The sequence below is a fragment of the Lagenorhynchus albirostris genome, chromosome 3, assembly GCF_949774975.1.
Source record: "Lagenorhynchus albirostris chromosome 3, mLagAlb1.1, whole genome shotgun sequence".
Classification (NCBI taxonomy): Eukaryota; Metazoa; Chordata; class Mammalia; order Artiodactyla; family Delphinidae; genus Lagenorhynchus; species Lagenorhynchus albirostris.
The window spans coordinates 55,651,113-55,677,006 of record NC_083097.1 but is presented as its reverse complement, the minus strand read 5'-3'; the positions used below and the strand labels follow the sequence as shown (position 1 = coordinate 55,677,006).

Genomic DNA, 25,894 nt, shown 5'->3' with positions numbered 1-25,894 from the left:
AGCAACTAAGCCTGTGCACCACAATTACTGAGCCTGCGCTCTACAGCCCACGAGCCACAACTACTGAGCCCGTGCACTACAACTACTGAAGCCCACGCAACCTAGAGCCCACGCACCACAACTGAGCACACGTGCTGCAACTATTGAAGCCTGCGTGCCTAGAGCCCGTGCTCCACAAGAGAAGCCACCGCAATGAGAAGCCCGCACACTGCCACAAGAGTAGCCCCTGCTCACCGCAACTAGAGAAAGCCCGTGTGCAGCCAAAAGAAGACCCAATGCAGCCAGGAAAAAAAAAAAAAAGAGACATCCTGACATATGCTACAGTGTAGATGAACCTTGAAAGCATTATGCTAAGTGAAATAAGCCAGTCACAAAAAGGACAAACGCTGTAGGATTCCACTTACATGAGGGACCTAGAGTAAGTGGTTGCCACAGGCTAGAGAGGAGGGAATAATCAGAATTATTGTTTAATAGGTACAGAGTTGTAGTTTTTCAAGATGAAAAAAAGTTCTGTGGATGGACGCACTTAATGCCACTGAACTGTAGGCTCTAAAACGGCTAAGACGGTAAATTTTGTGTTACCTGTAATTTACCACAATTAAAAAAAGAGAGAGGAAAAAAAAAAAAGAGAGAGGGCTTCCCTGGTGGCTCAGTGGTTAAGAATCCACCTGCCAATGCAGGGGACGCAGGTTCAAGACCTGATCCGGGAAGATCCCACATGCCAAGGAGCAACTGGGCCTGTGCGCAACAACTACTGAGCCTGCGCTCTAGAGCCCGCGCACCTAGAGCCCGTGCTCCACAAGAGAAGCCACCGCAATGAGAAGCTCATGCACTGCAATGAAGACCCAACGCAGCCAAAAATAAAGTAAACAAAATAAATAAATTTATTTTAAAAAAAGAGACAGAGAGAAAGAGAAAGAAATATGTCCCTTCTACCTTCTCTACCAACCAGAGCTTAACTTGAGCTTACCACAAAGAGTTAATAGAAAACATCTGCCAAGTTTTTTGTTTTTTTAAAAAATTAACCAGAAAGGAAATTAAGTGGCCCCCAGATACAAGTGAAATTAGATTTCTCTCAGTATTGTTATACTGATTACCTTGTGCTGGGCCTGGGTTGCAGGGGCTGAGTAAACACAGGAGATCACACAAGCCTATTTCTACTGATTTCCTAGGCTATGCAGCAGGCCCCAAACAAATTACTCTAATAATCTTCAAATCCTAATAATCACTAAGAGAAGAGATAATGATCCATTGAAAGCAAAAAACAAGTAAGATAAAGTTCCAAGGATTCAAAATTCAAACTACCTCTTCCATGGTTTCTTCAATCTGAGCAGAAACCGGTTCAGGAGATCTGAGACCAACAGGTACAAACACTGGAGCTTTGTTTACTTCTTCTGGAGCAAGATGATAGCTTTCTTCTTCATAGTCAGACTCAAAGTCTTCCGCATCATCTTCGTCTTCTTCCTGGGAAGCTCGAAGAGTCACCAGCACAGGCTTAGAAGCTCTAGGTTCCTTTTTAGAGGTCTTACTCCGAATTCGTTTTGATCCACGCCCTTTGGGGACGTTTGGTTTAATCTTTCGACGCATTCTCCTTTCACTACGATCTATCTTACATTCAGAGGCAGAAGAGAGAGCTGTTCTTCGATCCACAGCAATTTTAGAATAATTTGATTCTTTTAGCAGTTGTGGAGAGCTGGAGGTTTAATCAAAATAGCAACATAGTCATTACATGCATAAGGATAATTTTAATGAAAACCCAACTTATAAAGTGAAATCTCAATTCAAGCCATTAATATAAAATGCCTGCCACCCATTCTATCAAACACTAATGCTACGACAAGAATGAACGGAATTTACTGTTAGGATTTAGTTTCTCACTCTAAGTTAAATATTAGTTATCTACCTACAAATTTTTCACAGTACGTTTTAAATTCTGAGCCATTTTTCCCCCTTGCTATTTAAGTGGTGATGAAATACAACACTGGAAATTGTTAGAAGAAAATGGGATCAAGAACACTGGACCAATAAATACAGAATATGAGACCAAAAAGTGATACGGTTTATCCTATTGGGTGAACAGATTAGGTCAAAAGAAAAAAGGAGAATGAGGAAATCCAACAGAACAACATTTTTTAGAACTTAGGGTCCCTTCCACTTTCCTTGAAAACTGTGGAAGAAAGGTACCCTTCACTTGTGTTTGTGACTCCAATTTGAATCAGCACCCTAGTTATTTAGGTAATATGTACTACTCTTTCGTCAGGCTTCTGCTCATGTCTAATATACTCAACACCCAGAAATTTTAAATGTAGGAAAGAAAAATCTTTCTGAGAAGATCATAAAAAAAGGAAATTTTAGTAAATAAAAATCAAAAGTGGGAAAGAAACAGACCTGCCAATAAAAAACAACCAATACTTCCGTTAACAAACCATCTTTTTACTCTATCAATAAGTTAGAGTAGGACATCCATTAAGAATAAGTTACTTGTATTTACTATTCTGAAAGTACTTGTTAAATAAAACTTTACCTTGCTGGTTTACTAACATACTGCTCTTCGACAACTGAACACACAGAATTATTGCCTACAGTTTTCTCTCCAACACTTCCTGATGGTCCAACTTCTGATTGAGCATCTTTTTTTGCCAAACCAATCTCCTTGGAACCTACAGAACCTTTTCTTGCTGAAATCTCCAGAGATGTAAGAAACTCAGCTTTTCCCTTAAATTTGAGAAGAAACAATTAATATGACCATGGAAACAATCTGTATGGTAATTTGGTTTGGTAGTTTGGCCTAAAACGCTAAACGTACACACATATACACAAGTGACTGGTTTCTAAACTTTCATAATATTGGAAAGTCAATCAATTTTCATGAAAATAGTTACAGTACAAAAGGCAAAACTATTTTTTTAATGTTCTCCTTCATGATATTGATAAAATTGAGCCCACTACTAAATTATTTTTTTCAAACTTACTTTTGGAAGAAGCTGGGTGTCAGAATCTCCATGCTGCAGCAAATTATCTTCTGGCTTCCTTGCCTTACTCTGATCTGCTCTGTCTGTTCCTATGCCTGATTCCTCTTTCTTACCTTGTGCTCTTCCCAAATTTGGCTTAGCCTTTTGGAATTGGCTTCTTATCATTTGTGGTGGACTAGAAACATACGTTTTATGTTCATGTCTAGAATGAAATACAAATCATGTTGAAGAATGAAAATCATAATTCCTGTTGATGTATCTGCTGTTAAACAATTTTTGGGCACAAACCAATTCTATGTGCGAAGGACTATATATAAATAGGTTATAAAACTAAACATATAAAATGAAACCACACATGCTGATATGACAGAAAGAACATAGAAGCTTTTGTAACTTCCGTTTTCTATATAGCCTGGGGAATACTTTCACAATAATATGTAATCTTTTTTTTACTTTCATTCATTGATTCTGGTGTGTCGTTGTATGCTACTTTAAGTAATTTTCAGAGAAATAACTAGATACAAAACAAAAATGTCAGTAGTTGAAGATGGACTTCATAATGACACTTTAAACAAATGCTTCAACTGGGCTCTGAAGCATGAATAAATATACAATGGTCACAACAACCCTGGTCCTTCTTGTTCAAGAGCAGGCTTGAAAGCTAGAGTCTGTTCTCCTACCACATGCCTGTCACTTCATAGAAAAGTGTTTATTGACAACAATGTCATAAGGATCTCAATATATCTGCCAAATCAGAGAAAGACAAGGTTTGTATCTGCCAAATCAGAGAAAGACAGGTTTTAACATTCAATACAGTAGCCATAGCTCCCAAGGCAACACAAACAGCTGCCTTAAGGTTTCCTGGAAAATATTTAATAACTGGCAAGGATCTGAATTAGCAAGTTTAAAACTAATATAAATCTGGATACTTATGAAGAAAAATTGGGTCTGTAAGTATCGATCATAAGTTCTCTGAAAGATCTGTATTAAAGACTAATCTTAAGTAATATTTGTAATAAATTACCTACAAGAGAAAGTAGTTAGTTACATTTCCAAATGTTCCAATCCTGCTAAGTTCTTCCAGCAGTGAAATACCAAGGAAGTTCACAGGAAGTTCTAACAAAGTAATGATGCTGGTTAATACATTCCAGTGTAGGCTAATGTATTTGGGAAAACATGTTATATTTAACTTAAGTATAAGCTACTTACAATCAAGTGTGATTCTACAATGGTACTTAAGAATAATATATATATATATAATATATATATATATACACACATATATATAAGCTCAATGTGCTACTGGGGTTAAAAGGGGGTAAGAAACTGCTGGACATAAGAATAAGCTAACTTAAAAGTATGCAGAATATATACTCTGAAGGAAGTATCAGTCATGATAAAGCTAAAAGCTTGAATAAACTTCATAAACAGAAAAGATTTTAAAAAGAGGGGTGGGTGAGTAATGGGTTTCTATACAGGAAATTTGAAAGTTAGATCTTGCTCATTAAAAATGCAAAGGCTGAGCATAAAATCTCTTGAAACATGTAAAGTTTCTTTCAGGAAGCTCTGCCTATAAACTATAGGAATTTGCTAGTCTTAAAGTCATAAATCCTGAAAACTTAAGTTTAAAAACTAAACTGCCAATGTTACTTTGAGCAAGCCATTTAAATCCTCCAGATTCATAAAGTCAATTATAAATGAAGGCATTAGGAAAGGCTGACCTCAAAGGTCACTGGTCTTTAAAGGCTCAATTAGAGTAAAACTCAAAATCCTTAGAATGATCCTACATAATCTGCGCTTCCCCCCACTCAGCCTTTACCTGTCATATATCTACGACTCTTCCTCTCTTCCCGTTTCACACTGGCCCCCTTTGCTGTTCAGCAGATTTAAACTATTCTAGTTTCATAATTACTTTTTTCTTTCATAAAACTTACTAAATGTGAAATTACATAAAATCGATTATTCAAATATCCAACCTTTATCTTTGAAAAGTTTTATGCTTTTCTGATTAAAAGCAAACTCACCTCGTCTTTTCATCTGAAACATTTACTTTGTTAACATGAAGGTTTTCTAAAAGAACGTGACTCTGGTTTTCATACATTCTGCCTTCTGAAACTTTGGAGGATACAACTTCAATTTCCATTGCAATTTGAGAATTTGGCTGAAATGCAAAACTATATTAGTTTGTTTTTTTTTTTAAACAACAGAACATACCTCCTAAAATATTTTAATCATTAAGAAAGGTATTTAGGGACTTCCCTGGTGGCACAGTAGTTAAGAATCCACCTGCCAATGCAGGAGACACGGGTTCAATCCCTGGTCCAGGAAGATCCCACATGCCGCGAAGCAACTAAGCCCATGTGCCACAACTACTGAGCCTGCGCTCTACAGCCTGTGAGCCACAACTACTGAGCCCACGAGCCACAACTACTGAGCCCATGTGCCACAACTACTGAAGCCCATGTGCCTAGAGCCCATGCTCCACAACAAGAGAAGCCACCGCAATGAGAAACCCGTGCACAACAACAAAGAGTAGCCCCTGCTCGCCGCAACTAAAGAAAGTCCATGCGCAACAACGAAGACCCAACGCAGCGATAAATAAATTAATTAATAATAAAAAAGAAAGGTATTTAGTTTTTTAAAATGAAGTCTCAAACTTGAGTATGCAGTGTTCATGTTTTGCTGCCCAAAACAAAATTTCCTATTCACAGAGAAAGTTTCAAAGATTACTGCAGTAATATGTTCACATAATGCATTAAAAACTACAATAACCATCTGTTGTGAACCTCCCTCCCAAAAAGTTCAATGTGTTTTTTTTAATTTGGGGGGGGGTTCAAATAAGGATTACAATCACTTTATTTTAAATGTAGATTTTCCCTTGGTAGAGAAAAGGACAGAAAAACAAGATCTGTTGAAATGGGCATTAAACTACTTAGATTTGTTTCTAATATCAAAAGATCCATCAATAAGAGATTAAACTGTCATTCCAAATAGCAGTATGTTACACAGCAGTTAAAAAGGATGTATCTCCGTATTTCATGACATGGAAAGCCACTTAATATAATAAGTGAAAAACAGTAAGTCACAAAATAACATGATTACAATGATTTTATTATTTAAATTTACATGAGTATGCACACATGCATGCATGGAGATATACCCGGTAAGATATGTCAAAAGGTTTTCAGTGGTTACTTCAGAGTGGTGAGACTAAGGGTAATTATTATATTATTTTGTATTGATTGAACATTTTCACAATGAATAGGTTCATTAGTTAGGAAAAAAAAATCTATTTTCATTAAAAAAAATCTACAATGGTAAATCTGAAACAAAACTAGCCACGTTATGTATGAAGTAGAGTAAGTATCAGATGCCTATATTCTAAGCCAAGTCTGAGCTACCATTTGATATTTTAATATGCATTAAAAGGCTTGATTTAATTACACAGCAATAACTCACCACAGTCAGGAATTTTTTAGTTTCATCTTTTTGTAGTGTCCTTTCTTCCTTAATTGTTTCTTTGGCTTCATTTTTTTCTATTACTTGCCTCTGTCCAACCTTTCTTAAGTTTGGACTGGGTCTCTGAAGTCGGCCCCTTACTGGTGGAGCAGTTTGGATAGCGCTTTCCTTCATTTCTTGTTCGCAAGTGTTTGTATGATAAGTCCTAGAAAAGGGGACAGGAGAAAAGAGAGAAAGCTTGATTGTAAAAAGATGAAAACTACTATAAAAATATAAAATTTGAATCCAATAAACTCTGTAAAAATATTTTGTACATTAAAGGAAAATTAAATTACTTTCTGATTATACCTCATTTTATAAAAAAATAGTTATTTCAGTTCTCAAAAGGTACTGAACTTATATGAGGTACCTATAATATTCAAATTCATAGTAATAGAAAGCACAATGGTGGCTGCCAGGGACTGGAGGTAGGGGGAATGGGAAGTTATTGTTTAATGGGTACAGAGTTTCAGTTTGGGAAGAAAAATGTTCTGGAGATGAATGGTAGTAATGGTGTACAACGATGTGAATGTACTTAATGCCATTGGACTGTACACTTAAAAATGGTTAAAATAGTAAATTTTATGTTATATGTATCTTACTACAATTTTTAAAAAGGTAATGAATACATACCTTATATACATATATTTTTAAATGCATTGCTTTGTATAAGATCTTAAGCAGCTAACAGTGAATATAAGCAGGCAAGTGTTAAAAGGTGTTGAACTCAACCTGATTTTGTATTTTAGGCCATATGAATAAAAATAAACCAAGTATTCTTGATACTCACTTTCAAAATACATTAACACATTTCTTAAAAAAAAATGAAGAACTATTTGAAATAATTCTCCTATTTTAGATTTTAATAAAACTATCACTGTTTACCCCATAGAGACAACTAACTCCTTTTCCTGGGCTTGTGTAGACTGAGACTCCTCTATAGGTTCACAAGAACTCGAAGGGGAAAGGTCCTTTTCAGTCTGTACATATGGTAATATCACAGCCTCCTCTTGACTGTGATCTGATTTGTCTTTTTCTGTTGATGCCATTAGGGAAGCCACATCCTAGAAGGTAGATTAGAAAAAAAAAATTTCATCGAGGGTTGGTAAAAGTATAGGGAAATAGAAACTTTAATAAACTGTTAGAAAAATAAACTGATATGGTCTTTGTAGACAACAGGGCAATATCTATCAAGAATTTTAATTTCCAGCAATTCTACTTCTAGAAATATATCTTATAAAAACACTCAAATAACTATCTAGAAAATTGTACACAAGGATATTTATTACAGCAATATAATAGCCTCCCAAAAAAGGAAAGAAAAAGAAAAGGAAAAACAAAAAATTGGAAACAAATCAGTAGGGAACTGAATAAATTATAATTTCTTTACAATGAAACAGTACAGAGTCATTTAAAAGAAGTTTAATTTCTATATACTGATCCAAAAAGATGTTCATGGACTTCCCTGGTAGCGCAGTGGTTAAGAATCTGCCTGCCAATGCAGGGGACACGGGTTCGAGTCCTAGTCCGGGAAGATCCCACATGCTGCGGATAAACTAAGCCCGTGTGCCACAATTACTGAGCCCACAACTACTGAAGCCCATGCGCCTAGAGCCCAAGCTCTGCAACAAGAGAAGCAACCGCAATAAGCCCCTGCACCGCAACGAAGAGTAGCCCCCACTCGCCACAACTAGAGAAAGCCCGTGTGCATCAACGAACACCCAGCACAGCCATAAATAAATTATTAAAAAAAAAAAAAGATGTTCACAATACTGTGTTTAGTAAAAAAAAATCAGAAGGCAGGATATGATGCCATTGTTGTAAAACAATGAAAATAAATACCCGCACATTTTATTATTTATATAAATAAGTATCTATACAGAAAAGTTTAGGTGGACATATTTAAAATTGCTAACTTGGGAGGGAGAGATGGACTAACTTGGGAGGGAAAGATGGAATATTATAAAGGACTCTAACTTTTTAGATGATATATTTTTCCCAATTTGCAATTTTTATAATCATTTAAAATAATCAATAAAACGTGATTTGGGGTACTTCCCTGGCAGTCCAGTGGTTAAGACTCTGCGCTTAGGCCTTCCCTGTGGGCACAGTAGTTAAGAATCCGCCTGCCAATGCAGGGGACACGGGTTCAATCCCTGGTCCAGGAAAATCCCACATGCCGCAGAGCAACTAAGCCCGTGCGCCACAACTACTGAGCCCGCGTGCCACAACTACTGAAGCCCGTGCACCTAGAGCCCGTGCTCCGCAACAAGAGAAGCCACCGCAATGAGAAGCCCACGCACCACAACGAAGAGTAGCCCCTGCTCACCGCAACTAGAGAAAGTCCACACACAGCAACGAAGACCCAATGCAACCAAAAAAATAAATTTAAAAAAAAGACTGTGCTTCCACCACAGGGGGCACAGGTTCAATCCCTGGTCAGGGAACTAAGATGCCATATGGAATGGCCAAAAAATAAATAAATTAAATTAAATTAAATTAAATTAAATTAAATTAAATAAATAAATGAAAGTGGTGGGTTTTTTGTTTTTTGTTTTTTTTGTTTTTTGTTTGTTTTTTTGTTTTTGTTTTTTGTTTTTGTTTTTTTGTTTTGTTTTTGTTTTTGTTTTTTTTGTTTTTTTCTCGCAGCTTGTGGGATTTTAGTTCCCCAACCAAGGACTGAACCCAGGCCCTCGGCAGTGAAAGTGCAGAGTCCTAACAACTGGACCACCAGGGAATTCCCATGATTTATCCTTTTTAAACATAAGATTAGGAGGAAAAAGTACAAATGTTCAAGCACAGTAAGAACTGAGCTAAGATGTAAAAGAAGAACTTTAATTCAAAAAGTACTTCATATGTTTACGCTCAACTTATGAGTGTTAACGTTTCATTTCAAGGTTTTTGATGCTGTATCACACATCTTAATCTCTTATAGACCAAGTTAATCAAGTAAATAAAATAATCTCCCTTTAACTCATATAAAGCTTTTAACTTTTTATTTCACCTTCACAACAGAGTGAAATAAAGATAGACTCTCATTCTCATTTTTCCTGTGAAGAAACTAGTTGCATCATTTAGCTATGGTCACATAATGAATAAAGGTCAGGACTTGAACTAGAGCCTGGGCCTCTTAAAATCCTTTCCATGACACATTTGCCCACCATCAGAGATTCAAGATTCTTACACAAACCACATGGAACAATGAGATACATTAAGTACAGCACCAATATCACACACAGCAAAAGTTACATAAGGAAATATTTATGAATTTTTAATTCCAAGTGTTTTACCTTAGTAATTATAATAACTAAAACAGAAAACCTCCATCTTAAATAACACTCACACGTTGAGAAGGGAGAGTTCTCATTTGTTCCCCATTCTGCTGTATCACAACAGTCCCTTTTTTATCAGCTTCCACTTTCTTCCCAGGTGCATGTTTTTCTGCTTCTATAGTCTCTCTTTTTGAAGCTGCTCTTGCTAAGTTTGGTTTTGGTCTTTTGAATCTACTTCTCACAAAAGGTGCTGGTTTCACTTCAAATGGCTTCTGTTCTTGAGGAAGAGATTTGCTTTTGGAACAAGGATTATCAAGCTTTAGGATGAAATGAAGGGGCAGTGGGAGCGGAGTCTTAGCACAACCTTAGAGACTGGCAGTAAATATTTAATTCTAATTCTTAACAGGAAAACAGATCAGACTATTTGGTAGATCCTGAAAAACATGAGTGGTACAATCCAGGTATAAGCCTAGGAATTATATCATCTTCGCACAAAGAAAATACAGGTTTGTCACACCTGTACTGACTTAAAAGTATGTGTTGTACACAATTTTGTATGTTAGTAATTCTCACAATCTACTGTCAAAAGGACCTCAAATCTCTCCCAGTCTTCCCCAAACCAGCTTTAAAATTTTCAACACTATGCTATAGATGATATGTCTTAAAACCTTATTTAGTTTAACATAATCTGCAAATATAACTTTATATGCTTCCTCTTTACAAGCACACAGACCTATATACTTGTACCTTAAATTAATATCTGAAAACTGCTCTGGAACATCTGGAGATCGCATCCTCTGGTCTTCTATTTTATCAAGTTCAGAAGTCTGCGAAGAAATGTTCAAATGACTCAACTGACTTGATATTTCCTTTTCAGAATTTCTTTTTTCTTCTACAGATACATCCACCACGGATTGTACCTCACTGCTAATGTCCTGGAAATAAATCAGCACATATAAAATACTCCTTAAGCATGTCATACATTTCAAACAAAAGCCTATATTCTTCACACTGTTTTTAAAAATCCAGAAGTTTGGGGGGGTTTTAATTTTTAAGTAAAATAAAATTTAATTTACAAATGCTAAAACACAGAATTTGGAAAACTCTTCTTTCTATATTGCATATTATTATATGTTTTTTCCAAACTACAAATGCCATTACCTATCCAAAAAAAAGTTAGAAAACTGGAAAATGTTAGAATTGCTTCAACTTCAATTAACTGGAAACTTTTAAGAAGATGAACTTTTAAAAGTGGAGTGAAGTGGGGTGGAACAGGAAATAAAGAGAAAAACTGATACAGATATGGTCAAAAGAAATAATTCCAGGGTATGTTCATACTAGAATTAGCACAAATTCAGTCCAATCTCTTGTATTTCTTTTATCTAAAAGTAACTTTAAACTGACATTAAGAACAGTAACTTTTCTACAATTATAAAATGTTTTCAATTATTAAAAAAAAAAGAATATATAATTTCTTTAAGGTCCTGAAACACAGAATTTAGGGGTGGGAAAGACATTATGCTTTTAGAGACTTTAAATGTTGTTGGACTTAAGGGCAATAATCCTGGAATTATTTTGATATTTTTCTCTCTGAAAAAGTATTCAAAAATATTTTTAAAGGACAGAAAAATACATACTTTAATCTTTAGTGAAGGCACAGCACTGCAGTCACTACTACCCCTCTGCAATGAATCTGTCTCAGTTTGTCTTGAGGTCCCAGTCTCCTCTGGTTCATTTTCCCTTAGAGAAATGTCTATTTTTCCAGTTTTTTCCAAATCTGCCACCTTTTCCTCAGAAGCACTGATCTCTTCTGATCGGCTTTTCCTAAAGGAAATTTCTCTTCCAGTTTCTTTCAAATCTGCCTCTGTTTCCTCAATGGCAGTCATCTTTCCTGATACCTTTTCCATCAGGGAAATGTCTCTTTTTCCAGTTTCTTCCAAATCAATCTCCCTTTCCCCTGTGGCACTGATCCCCACTAGTACCTTTTCCCTTGGGGAACTTCCTATTCCAATTTTGTTCAAATCTGTCTCCATTTCATCATCTATAGTTTTGAGCTCTGAGGCCTTTTCTTGTGTAGGTATTTCTCTTCTTTCAGTTTCTTCTAAATCTGTCTCTACTTCCTCAGCGGCATCAATCATCTCCGGTATCTTCTCCCTCGGGGAAATCTCTCTTCCAGTTTCTTTCAAACCTGTCTTCACTTCACCAATAGTATCGACCTCCTCTGGGGCATTTTCCTGTAGGGATATTTCTCTTCGTTCAGTCTCTTCCAAATCTGTCTCTCTTTCCTCAGTGGCATCAGTCACCTTTGTTATCTTCTCCCTTGGGAAAATCTCTCTTCCAGTCTCTCTCAAATCTGTCTCCATCTCCACAGTGACATCAATCATTTCTGGTATTTTCTCCCTGGGAGAGATATCTTTCCTTTCAGTTTCTTTTAAATCTGACTCCATTTCCTTAGCAGTGTTAGTCTCCACAGGTACCTTTTCCCTTGGTGAGGTTTCCAATCTTGCAGTTTCTCTCAAAGCTGTTGTCATCTCCTCAGAGGCAAGAACCTCCTTTGGTACCTCTTCTTCCTTTGAGAAAATTTCTCTTCTTCCAGTTCTTCTTCTTACATTTGGCTTTGGTTTCTGAAATCGAGTCTTCAGAATTTGAACTTGTTTATTTGCTTTATTATCCTCTTGAATACTATTAAAAAAAAAAGATACACAATCAAATTGTAAACTAGACTGCCAACTGAAGAGATATGATTGAGAAGTCACTACTGAAAAACCAGGAATTCTCAAATAAAAAAAAAAAATTAATGAAGCACCAGGAACCTCTGGGCAAAATTTAAAAATTAAAGTAGAGAAAAAATTCTATCCTTGGAAATTACAGTAAATTTTTAAAAAAATTAAATATATTTATTATATAGAGACATATATACAGAGAAATCTATCAATAAGGTCAGTTAGAGTAGCAGCTAATCAGGCCTAAATAGTCTCTTTCTAATTGTCATCCACATCAACCTTGGCAAATACTGGCTGAGAAAGACTCTCCAAGTCTTCTACATCGGAGCTAGACCAATCTGTGGCTGCTATTCCTACCTTTTTGCTCCTACTCTCCTTTATCCAGACATATGTCTTGCTGTAAGAGTTAAAGAACTCATTTATATGGCCAGAACTAACCAGGATCTCAAATAGCTGGGTGGAGGTATAATTTGAATAAGGTACAGTCTTATGACTAAAATCTAGGTCTGCCCCGCCTCACTTTTTAAAAACAATTAAAAATGAGATTTCCTGTACAGTCACTTCTCTAAAAGCTTGTGATTTCATAATACATTGTGGGAATGAAAGAAAAGAGTAAATAAACAACAACATTTTGCAGTCTGTTGAATGCTACTGGGCACACAACAATCACTATCTAGTATAAGCACCTTGTTCTTCAAAAAAGCAGCAGCATGCTCTGCTTCGTGTTTTATCATAATAATAGAAAGTAAAACCAATAAAAATATACAAATGAATGAAAGAGCACTTAGTGACTGGTTAAGATTTTGACCTCTGAGGCCCTTTTCTTGTGTAGGTATTTCTCTTCTTTCAGTTTCTTACATAGCATCTTGAACAGTTCAAAGTGTTTGAGACTGGGGAGGAGGGAAACTGCCTACTGGATATAAACAGGAATATGATTTGATAAAACACAGAATCTTAGAATTGTTTCTGTGAATACTGGAGATTCAAAGGCCAGAAAGGTCACTGCCTTTGGAGAGGAAAGTTGTTGACATCAGACTGGATATTAGTTATGAACAATCCAGCAGGGTTCTAAAACCCAAAGGCCACTCAGGGAAAACTTGGTTTTCTACTAAGCCACATGAAAATGGAGTCTGGTTTAAACTAAAAAAATACAAACAAAATATCCAAATCGTCAGGTATCTGTAATTAATATTTGTATCAGAGATATGCAACAATGCAGTAATGCAGTTGTACAGGCTTCTACCCAGAGTTTGTGTGGCAGAGAAGTAAAACAGGTTGGGGGTGTAGGGAGGGGGTATAAAGGAATAGAGAAAGAAGAGAGGAATAAAGGAATTTTTCTGTCTTCTAATAAAGATCTTTTGAGTAGTTCAGAAAACCTAGCTTTCACTCTCAGGTTAGGTAGTATTTAAACAGGCTCATACAGCTGTAATAAAGTATACAATAGGCCAGACTTTAAATGTAAAGATTGGTTGAGAGTCCGCCTGCCGATGCAGGGGACACGGGTTCGTGCCCCGGTCCGGGAAGATCCCACATGCCGCGGAGCAGCTGGGCCCGTGAGCCATGGCCGCTGAGCCTGCGCGTCCGGAGCCTGTGCTCCACAACGGGAGAGGCCACAACAGTGAGAGGCCCGCATACCACAAAAAAAAAAAAAAAAAAAGAAAATTAAACGTAAAGATTGGTAAAATATAAATAATTGTTGAAACTAGATAGTAGGTACATGGGAGTCTGTTATTCTGTTCTCAGTACTTTTGTGCATTGAATATTCCCAAAAGGAAAAAACTTTTAAAAGCACACTAATAATTCCGTTGATCTGGTTTAATATCCTGCAGAGCGGAAACAACAAATTCAGAGAGCTTTGGCTATGGGAAGTATGAGTTTTACTTAAAATTTACATAAACCTTAAATAAAGGTAATATGTGATCAATCTAATCCCAAAGAAACAAATATTAAGAAAGTAAGTAGCATTTTCACATCTGGATATGAACATGTAATTTACTATGCATGTGAAGTGATAATACTATCCATGTTAACTCAAGGTCTAATTTGCGATGGGTAAATCAATTCATCAAAACACCAAAAAGTGAGAAATCAACATGAAGGCAATGACATAAACTGCCTTGAAAGGTGAATTTACACTTGTAAATATTATGTAACTTGATATACAGATAACAAAATCAGTCTGATTTGCTATTTTTAAAAAATGATTAAGAATTTCTAAAACTTTACACATAATTCAACTATTATATCATTAATAAGATGATGCTTACCTCAGACATTCATTAAGCGCCTTGGGCTCATCTGACTGCACATTTTGAAAAGAAGTATCTTTTTTTTCAGATTGTGATGTGATGTCTTCACAATCAAAATTTTTAAATGCCTGATCTTCTATTTGTTCAGGAGTCTTAATAACAAACACATTTTTAAAAAAGTTTTAGGTCTCACAATGTAACACACATTTATAAAAGACTTCACTGAAAATTATGTATGACTTGAGTACAAGGAAAATGGTAAACATTTCAAAATTATAAAATGATACTCAAGAGACACTTTTTTTTGACAGGGGTGTGGGGTGGTGCCACGACGTGCAGCCTGCGGAATCTTACCCGGGCCCCCTGCAGTGGAAGCACGGAGTCCTAACCACTGAACCACCAGGGAATTCCCTAAGGGGTACTTTTTAATGTTTGTTCTTTAGATATAGGAAATTTCACAAGCCACACCTTTTACCTCATCTCAAAGCCCCCATTCTTTTCCTCCTAATCAGAAAGCAAGTAACTGCTTCAGTCTGATCTGTTAAAATTATCCCTTGGGGTCTAACTTTCTAAATCTTTTTGATTATTACAATCACATTATAGACCCTGGGAATCATAATAGAAGAAATTCAAATCTCAAATCATGCCAACTCTTACTCTTATCACAAAGACCAGTTACTATGTAAATAATCTAAAATTTATCATCTTTGTTGTTGGAATATTTTAGTAGGGAGCTTTTAACATTTTATTTTGTTTAAGTCAGTATTAAAATTCATATACATAGCTATATTTTCAGAAAGGAAGTAGAATTCAAACACCTGCTGAGTGATGGGGGAAGGCAAGTCCAAACATGAGTAAGGTGAAAGCAGATGATTCATCATATAAATGCTTAAAATCCACAGAGCAGAGAGCTAAGTGCCTTCACAATTAGCAAAGCTGCTGGCTATGAGATTTGGGCATTAAATTTAAAGAATATACATAATTGTATACAGTATTGCTGTTTAAAACGGGGGATGAAAGGAGGCTTATGTATTTGTTTAACAAAAACTGGAGGGCATCAGAGTACTTACATCTCTATCGATACAGGACTCATTTTCATTCTTTTCTACACTGGCCCCAATTTTTTCCTGTGATGTAACAGTTTCTTTTCTTTCAGCAGCTTTACCTACATTTGGCTTTGGCCTTTGCAATAAGCCCCTCATTAGGCGTGCAGGTCTGAAAGCCTTTAGTTGATCATCTTCCTGCAGACAAATTTTTTCACTCAAACTAGAGTAATTACAAAGGAATAAAATCAATGGTTATTCTGAAGTCAGATTACTTGTATATCACATACATGCTTGTCTTCAGTATTCTCTTCTCCCAGGTATAAATAAGTAAACCATTTGGAATACAAAATAATTCACAAGACCAAAAGACAACCCTCAGAATGGGAGAAAATATTTGCAAATGAAGCAACTGGCAAAGGATTAATCTCCAAAATTTATAAGCAGCTCATGCAGCTCAATAACAAAAAAACAAACAACCCAATCCAAAAATGGGCAGAAGACCTAAATAGACATTTCTCCAAAGAAGATATACAGACTGCCAACAAACACATGAAAGGATGCTCAACATCATTAATCATTAGAGAAATGCAAATCAAAACTACAATGAGATATCATCTCACACCAGTCAGAATGGCCATCATCAAAAAATCTAGAAACAATAAATGCTGGAGAGGGTGTGGAGAAAAGGGAACACTCTTGCACTCTTGGTGGGAATGTAAATTGATACAGCCACTATGGAGAACCGTATGGAGGTTCCTTAAAAAACTACAAATAGAACGACCATATGACCCAGCAATCCCACTACTGGGCATATACCCTGAGAAAACCATAATTCAAAAAGAGTCATGTACCAAAATGTTCATTGCAGCTCTATTTACAATAGCCAGGAGATGGAAACAACCTAAGTGTCCATCAACAGATGAATGGATAAAGAAGATGTGGCACATGTATACAATGGAATATTAGCCATAAAAAGAAACGAAATTGAGCTATTTGTAATGAGGTGGATAGACCTAGAGTCTGTCATACAGAGTGAAGTAAGTCAGAAAGAGAGAGGCAAATACCATATGCTAACACATATATATGGAATTTAAGAAAAAAACATCTCATGAAGAACCTAGGGGTAAGACAGGAATAAAGACACAGACCTACTAGAGAATGGACTTGAGGATATGGGGAGGGGGAAGGGTAAGCTGTGACAAAGTGAGAGAGAGGCATGGACATATATACACTACCAAACGTAAGGTAGATAGATAGCTAGTGGGAAGCAGCCGCATAGCACAGGGAGATCAGCTCGGTGCTTTGTGACCACCTAGAGGGGTGGGATAGGGAGGGTGGGAGGGTGGGAGACGCAAGAGGGAAGAGATATGGGAACATATGTATATATATAACTGATTCATTTTGTTGTAAAGCAGAAACTAACACACCATTGTAAAGCAATTATGCTCCAATAAATATGTTTAAAATAATAATAATAATTCACAAGTGTCTTTAAGAACACCCTCAAAGAAATACACACCTCTATACCTTAACCCTCTAGAACAGACATAGTCCTAAAAGCATGACTATAAAAAAAGCATTTTAAAATCAAATTGTCACCACAAAATGGGAAAAATCTATACCTGACAAGCATGGAATACTATTCCCCACTCAGGAAACCATTGTGTACATACACCTCCAGGGCACTGGACACAGATTATGGAATAAACATACAGTCCAGAATCCACTGGTTCAGATTTATATTGGAGCAGGCCTACTCTAGATCTCTACTCCAAGTTAAAGATTCCCCACCGCCCTTTTTTCCTGGTCGCACTGCACAGCATGCGAGATCGTAGTTCCCCAACCAGGGATCAAACCTGTGCCCCCAGCAGTAGCAGCATGGAGCACTAACCACTGGACCACTAGGGAATTCCCCTAAATATTCCCTTCGGAAACCCCTTGCTATAAATAAAATTATCCAGAAACATATATCTTAACCAATAATTCATCTAACAAGACTTTGTTAAAATCTTGTTAGTAAGTTGAGGGAGAAATGTAATTGCTCACCAGTGGATCCATACTATAATTTATTTCTACAATACCAAGCATAAAGATCATTATTAAAATGTTTCAACAATCCCTATAGTTAAAAATGGACTTAAATACACTAGCTGAAAATAAAATGCAGACATTAGGTAGAAAATAAGTCATTACAATCATTCCAAAGAGTTACTATTTTTATTCTATTTCCTAAATACTTACTTAGATGCAGTGTCAGCTTCTGGATTCTGTTTCTCTTTATTCTCCATTGCAGAAATACCAAGTGTATTCATTTTATCCTTTTCCATATGATTCTATGAATTTAATTTTTTATATTTAATCTACTTAACATAAAGTTCAAACTTTGTAATAAATAAATAAATGGAAATTAAAACAATAAAATTTCACTTTTTTGTACTTCTAATTATTAAAAGAGAGTTGTTAAAATCATAAAGGCAGATGAGAACCTTTTAAACATATAATCTCATACGTCACTGATAGAAGCACAAATTGGTATATCCTTTCTGGAAAGCCTTTTGCCAACATGAATCAAGAACTTTAATAATGTTCATATTCTTTGACCCAGTAATATCATTTCTAAGACTCTATTCTAAAAAAATATCTAGACAAAGATTTAAGTACAAGGTTGTTCACTGGAACATTATGCAAAACAGCAAACACTGTAAACTGACAAAATATCCAATAATGAATAAACGGTTAAATAAATTCAGTTATACCCATTGATAGAATATTATGAAGTCACTAAAAACCATGTTTTCAAAAGATATTTAATGATATGGAAATATATTTATGAAATGTTAAAATACCAGAGAAGGATACAAAAGTGAATTAATACTACTACTCAAGAATGTAAAAGAAAAGCTGGAAGGATATAGTCTAAAAGGTTGGTTGCATGTAGATAATAAAATTAACTTTTGTTTTAACTTTTACATGAATCTGTATTTTCCCAATTTTCTAGAATTTAAAAACATCTCATAAGATTATAATAATATAGTTATATTATTAAGATTAAAAAGATTTCACATAAGAGGAAAAAAGACTAAAATTTAAAAAATTATTTTAGCAAAAATAAAACATTTTTAACAATATAATGCTGGCAAGGATATAAGGAAACAGGAACATTCATTTAATGCTTAAAGCAATGTAAACAGATTCTGGTTTTTTTTTTTTTTTGGTTACGGGGCTTGTGGGATCTTAGTTCCTCGACCAGGGATCGAATCCGGGCCCAGGCAGTAAAAGCGTCCTAACAACTGGACCTCCAGGGAATTCCCAAGATTCCTTTTTTTGACAGTTTGACAGTGCCTAACAAGAGCCAAAAAATATTTAAAATACTTTGGCACATTAATCCCACCACCTCTGGAAATTTATTCTTTGCCTATTTACAAAATTGTTTGCTTTTATTTACAAGGGTTAAAAAAATGGAAAAAACCTAAACATTAGAGAAATGGTTAGGTAACTTAATAATAATGTTAACCTGATGCAGCCATTAAAAAGATCAATTAACCCCAAGAAAGGTAAATGGATAGTTTCAGAGAAAAATGTTTTAAATGTTATATATGGCTAAAAACTACAAAAATGTTTACTTCCATAAAAAGAGAAATAAAGTTTATGAAGGACAAACAAAGGAATATTCTGTATATAGATAAGAGGGTTGTGGTTATAATTTTATTATAGCACGGGCTTTATTTATTTAATATAAAATATTTTGAATAAATATTTTATATAAGTAAACAAAAGACATATTTGTTACTGCTAAGGATGTTCGAAATGATATACCCTATATTCTAAAGAAAATGTATACAACATGAGATTAGTAAGACAAATTTAATATTAATGTTTGAAGTTCTCATATCTTGGCTTTACTATTGGTAACATTACTTTGTAATTATAAGTTAAACATTTTTATTCCCAACTATTTAGAAAAAATACTTTATAATTTTAATCTCCATTAAGTCTCTTACTCCATACCTTTTCAACTGAAGTTTCTGTATGTAAACTCTTGTTCTCTGCATCTGTTTTCCCTTGTGAAAGAACTGATTTCTTCCCAACTGCCCTTGATAAATTGGGTTTAGGTCTCTGGAGTCGTCCTCTTGTCTTCGGTTTAATACTTTCTGTTTGATCAGTTTCCCTAGAAAATTAACATTATTTAAATTGTACCAACATGCAGGCATATTCAAAAGAAATTCTGGAAAATTCTTTAAAAATCCATTCACAGCTAGAAAAGAACTCCTTTAAGCTTACTTACAATAAACGTAGCAAAGAAGACTGAACAAGAAGAGCAATGAAGGGTAACTAATTTATCAGATGTTAAAAATATACTACTTAGCAGCAATAATTAAAATATTGTGGTACTAACACATGAATAACAGATAAATGAAACACAAAAGAAAACTGAGATGATGACTCCAAAATACATGATTTTAGTATACAATAAAGTTGTCATTTCAAAATAGAATAAGATGACCACAAAAATAATATATTTTTTAAAATAAATGTTAAATTAAATTAACGGTGATGGGAAAACTAGTAATACTGGGGAATAAAATAAAATTAGCTCCATTCCTTGCACTGTACTCACAATATATTCTAAATGAATCAAAGATTTAAGTGAAACCATAGAGAAAACATGAATGAATTCTTTTGTAACTTTGAGGTAGAGTAAGCCTTTCTAAAACTTGATTAAAAGATCAGGAGCCATAAAAGAAAAAAAAAAAGGAGAGAGATCTGACAACATAAAAATCAAAAACTTTTACATGGCCAAAACATATGTCATAAGTCAAACTACAAACCAAGAAAACATGTTTTACAACTCATATCACAAGGCTAATAACCTCTCTAAAATGTAAAGACCTCCTACAGAACAATACCAGTAACTCATTAGAAAACTGGACAAAGGATACGAACTCACAAAAAAACAACAAAAAAAAATAGGTTTTAAATGTGAAGAGATGCTCAGCTTCACTCCCAATAAGAAATGTACAAATTAAAAGTAGAGCGAGCTGGACTTCCCTGGCGGTCCAGTGGTTAAGACGCCGTGTTTCCAACGCAGTGGGTGCAGGTTCGATCCCTGGTCGGGGAACTAAGATCCCACATGCCACACAGCACGGCCAAAAAAGAAAAAAAGAAAAAAAAGATTGAAAAAAAAAAAAAGTAGAGCGAGCAGCAAGCACAAATGTGAAAAGATATTAAGAATCAGAGAATCTAAGGGGAATTATATACAGATGTTCATTGTTCTTTTGACTTTTCCTTAGGTTAGAAAATTTTTAAGTAAGCAACTGAAGGGAAAAAAAATAGAATTATCTACCCCTGTCAGAAAAGGAGGACTGGGGTATATATACTATACTGTGATATTATTTTATTTTATAATCTATCAAGACTAGCAAAAATCCAAGTTTGATAACACTTTTGGTAGGGAGCCATTTCTTACATTGTTAGTGGGAATATAAACTAGAGTAACTCCTATGAAGAGCATTTTGGAAGTATCTATCAAAATCATAAATGTATAAATGTACACACACTCACATACAAATGTGTCCTTTGGGCTAGCAATTTCATTTTAGGAACTTTCCCTACAAATAGACTGGCACAAAGGTGATAGATAGAGGTATAAGTTTCTAAGCATTGTTTGTAAAAACAACATATATAGCCATCAACAGGGCACCAATAATATAAAGTGTGATTCATCCATACAACAGAACACTATGCAACTAAAAAAGAATAAAGGTCTTTAAGTAAAGATATGACGATATAAGATAAAAAAATTACAAAATGGTATTATACTATGCTACCATTAGAGTTTTAAAAAGAGTAAGATATATATAAACTTTATGTATTTGTATTAGCTTTAATGTCTTTTTTTTTTTAATCTCTGAAAGACTAAGAAATAAATAACACTGGTAACTTGTTAGAGTAAATGGGGACATGACAGGAGGGATACTTCACTCTATACCTTCTTACAATTTTGGATGTTTGAACCACAGGAATATATTGCCTATTCCAAAGACTAGTTTAAATTTTTATTAAAAAAAATAAGTTTGATTCTCTGGGACCTCCCTGGTGGCGCAGTGGTTAAGAATCCACCTGCCAATGCAGGGGACACAGGGTCCAAGCCCTGGTCTGGGAAGATCCCACATGCCGCAGAACAACTAAGCCCGTGCTCCACAACTACTGAGCCTGCACTCTAGAGTCCGCAAGAAACAGCTACTGAGCCCGCGTGCCACAACTACTGAAGCCCACATGCCACAACTACTGAAGCCCACATGCCTAGAGCCTGTGCTCCGCAACAAGAGAAGCCACCACAATGAGAAGCCCGTGCGCCGTAAGGAAGAGTAGTCCCCACTCACTGCAACTAGAGAAAGCCCATGCGCATCAACGAAAACCCAACGCAGCCAAAAATAAATAAATAAATTTAAAAATCATCTTTAAAAAACAAGTTTGATTCTCAATGTGACTATGCTTTACTGAAAATAAGAATTCATAAACTAAACTTTTAAGCCCACATGAGGAGTTATGAAGGAGATAAAAAGGAAGTCTGAACTTCTGAGATATCTTTTCAAAGGGAGATTCTTGTGGTGCTTCTACTGTTTTTAGTGAAGATATTAATTTAATCAGTATTTTCATACTAGAAAACATAATACATAATCTCTTTAAAGTCATCAATATCAAAATCTACTACTTTGACAACAGGTATGAAAAATAACTCAAACCAAGTAAAAGTTAAATCTCATAGCAAATATTTAGGCTTCCAAATTATTTTAGAATTTTATCGTAAGTTACCAGTTTGCTATAACTCGTATCACTAAGATAATCTTTCCATAATGAAATATAAAGTGAAAAACCTTAATGTCACTAAGACCACAGTACAATTACATATTAAATGGTCTACAGTCCTCTCCTAATTCCTAAAGGAAGCAACATTATTATCATTTTTTAAATGATAATAAATAATCAAAATTTTGAAAACAAATTTTAAAATCCTACCATGTAAAATACTTACAGTGCTTTATCTTTTAGGTCAACATTTCCTTCTTCTGTACAACTACTCTCAGCATTATTCACCTCACACAATGCTCTAATTCCACCTTCTGATGAAGGCAAATATGAAGTGCTTGATTCTGAAGTCTCAGTTGCTACTGATACGGCATCTTGTTGACTACTACGGAAATGAAAATATATCAGGGGAAAAGAACTCTTAGTAATGCACATTTTATACTAATTATTTAAAAGATTTTTTTTAAATATACAAAGCCAAAACTCTGGAAGATGATCCTTCATATCACGGAATAATCAAAATGGATATTTTGGTTTCTCTATGATCCTCCTTGCACCATGTTATTAAAACACTGTATCTTAGGAGATAATAACAGTCACAAATGAACAGGGAAAGTGCTCAAGAAGTCACAAAATGAAAAACTCATAACTACATGGGGTTCACAAATCAAATGTATGTGTAAAATCATAGTAATGTTTAGGAATTATCTTTCATTAAAATTTTGTATTGGCAGTCTTTGCTTTGCATGGTACTGTGTTACTCAGGAGCCATGGAAATCGAAGACACAGCTGCAACATGCACAAGTTGCAGTTAATGCTGTAGCGTGCAAAGAGAGGACTGCTGCATTAGGAAATACTTCAACTAACAATAATATAAATGATGGCCATGTACTAACGAGCACTCAGTTTCAACGCAAATTCACGTTCAGCCATGCTTTGTTTTTTTGTTCTTTTTTTTCTACTGGGTGTTTGTCTTTTCCCAGCGCTCTTTCTATATTCTTTTTTGGCTAGATGTTACATATAAAACCTCCCAATCAATAGCTTGCCTTTTACTTTCTTCATGGAGCCTTTTGTCAACAGAAGTATTTAATTTTACTGCAGTTGAATTTATCAATTTCATCCTTTAAAGTTTGTGCTTTTTATGTCTTAAGAAATCCTTGACATCACAAAACTATTTTTCTACATTTTCTCCTAAAAGTTTTAAAGATTTGCTTTATATATGTAGCCTTTAATCTATGAGGAGGTTAGTGCATAGGGTAAAATAGGGATCTACTATTATCTTTTTCATATCTAAGCACCATTTAATGAATGGTTAATTCAGTCTTTCCCACTAATTTCTAATGCTACCTCTGCCATCTAAATGATGCCTAAATTTCTCTTCCTAGATTCTACATCCAATTTTCCTCTCAGTCAATTTGTCTGGCCTTTTCCAGTACCACACTCTTTTAATTACTCTAGCTTTAGAATAAGAATCAGCTCACTGTTTTACAAAACCAACTGGTATTTTAACAGTCATTACAGGGTAGCTTTCCCCCCTAAAAAAAGTCATCAGTATTGTTTTGTGCATAGTCTATGAAATTAGTTGTGTCTCTGAGGTCAGAATTTAGATGTCTGCCACCCAGCAAGTTAAGGGCCTGAGGTCTATGGCTTGGCTTCAAAGAAATTATTAATCTTCTGTATTGTATGAATAAATTGGCACAGGTGCATATAGGTATTTTTCTACATGAGAATAAATGGTTTTCATCAAAATTTTCAGAAGAGGGTACATGCCAACCAATGGAACAGAAGAGACCCATGCACCCAGTCAAATGATCTTTGACAGGGTGCCAAAACTACACAATATGAAAAGGATAATCTCTTCAGCAAATGATGCTGGGAAAGCTAGATATCCATAAGCAAAAAAAGAGAAACTGGACCTTTACCTTATACCATACACAAAAATCAACTCAAAATGGAATAAAGATTTAAAGGTAACACCTTTTATTTTTTTCTTTTTCAGCTATGCCACGTGGCTTGTGGGATCTTAGTTCCCCAACCAGGGATTGAACCCAGGCCCACCGCATTAAAGGTAACGCCTTAAAGTATAAAATTTCTAAAGGAAAACATGGGGGAAAGCTTCATAAGATTGTTATTGGTAATAATTTCTTGGACATGACACAAAAGGCACAGGCAGGGAAAGTAAAAATAGACAAGTGGGACTATATCAAACCAAAAACCTTCTGTACAGCAAAGGAAACAATCAAGAGTCAAAAGGCAACCTATGGAATGGGAGAAAAGATTTGTAAACCATATACTGGATAAGGGCTTAATATCCGAAATATAAAAGGAACTCCTAGAACTCAGTAACAGAAAAACAAATAACTCAATTAAAAAACTGGAAAAGGAATTGAATAGACATTTCTCCACAAGAAGACATACAAATGGCCAACAAGTAATATTTAAAGATGCTCAAGGGACTTCCCTGGTGGCGCAATGGTTAAGAATCCGCCTGCCAATGCAGGGGACACGAGTTTGAGCCCTGGTCCAGGAAGATCCCACATGCCGTGGAGCAACTAAGCCCGTGTGCCACAACTACTGAGCCTGTGCTCTAGAGCCCGCAAGCCATAACTGCTGAGCCCGCGTGCTGCAGCTACGGAAGCCCACACACCTAGGGTCCGTGCTCTGCAACGAGAAGCCACTGCAATGAGAAGCCCGCACACCACAACGAAGAGTAGCTCCCACTCGCCGCAACTAAAAAAAGCCCACGTGCAGCAACGAAGACCCAACGCAGCCAAAAGTAAATAAATAAATAAATAATAAAATAAAATAAAGATGCTCAACATCACAATCATCAGGGAAATGCAAATCAAAACCACAGTGAGGTATCACCTCACACCTGTTAGGAACTGTTATATTATACTAACATTACTTTTTAAAAATATATATGTAATTTAAAATATGTATTAATTAAAATATATATATTAATTTTTTAGAAAAACAGAAAATAATAAATGCTGGCAAGAGTATGGAAAAACTGGAATTCTTATGAACTGTGGGTAGGAATGTAAAATGCAGCCACAACGAAAAACAGTATGGAGGCTCTTCAAAAAATTTAAAACAGAATTATCATATGATCCAGCAATTTCCCTTCTGGGTATCTACCCATAAGAACTGAAAACAGGGTCTCAAAGAAATATCTTCAGTTCCATGTTTACTGCAGCATTATTCATAATAGCCAAGAGATGGAAACCACCTAAATGTCCATTGACAGATAAATGAATAAATAAAATGTGCTATATAATTACAATGGAATATTATTCAACCATAAAAACAGAAATCCTTCAT

At 35.3% G+C, this 25,894-nt stretch overlaps 1 protein-coding gene across 1 annotated transcript in view; it reads right to left on the bottom strand.

Moving 5' to 3' along the window:
- Window positions 1-25,894, bottom strand: part of BDP1 (B double prime 1, subunit of RNA polymerase III transcription initiation factor IIIB) — an 87,983-nt gene that overhangs the window by 35,198 nt on the left and 26,891 nt on the right. Inside the window, exons 12-26 of the mRNA XM_060146313.1 lie at window positions 22,797-22,955; window positions 19,769-19,928; window positions 18,002-18,093; window positions 15,785-15,980; window positions 14,733-14,866; window positions 11,380-12,424; window positions 10,490-10,677; window positions 9,814-10,036; window positions 7,356-7,534; window positions 6,432-6,636; window positions 5,017-5,133; window positions 3,823-3,833; window positions 2,973-3,174; window positions 2,525-2,715; window positions 1,306-1,693 (exon numbers count right to left, since the gene is read on the bottom strand). Coding sequence (XP_060002296.1) covers window positions 1,306-1,693; window positions 2,525-2,715; window positions 2,973-3,174; window positions 3,823-3,833; window positions 5,017-5,133; window positions 6,432-6,636; window positions 7,356-7,534; window positions 9,814-10,036; window positions 10,490-10,677; window positions 11,380-12,424; window positions 14,733-14,866; window positions 15,785-15,980; window positions 18,002-18,093; window positions 19,769-19,928; window positions 22,797-22,955 — 3,490 coding nt within the window. The remainder of the gene's footprint in view (window positions 1-1,305; window positions 1,694-2,524; window positions 2,716-2,972; window positions 3,175-3,822; window positions 3,834-5,016; window positions 5,134-6,431; window positions 6,637-7,355; window positions 7,535-9,813; window positions 10,037-10,489; window positions 10,678-11,379; window positions 12,425-14,732; window positions 14,867-15,784; window positions 15,981-18,001; window positions 18,094-19,768; window positions 19,929-22,796; window positions 22,956-25,894) is intronic.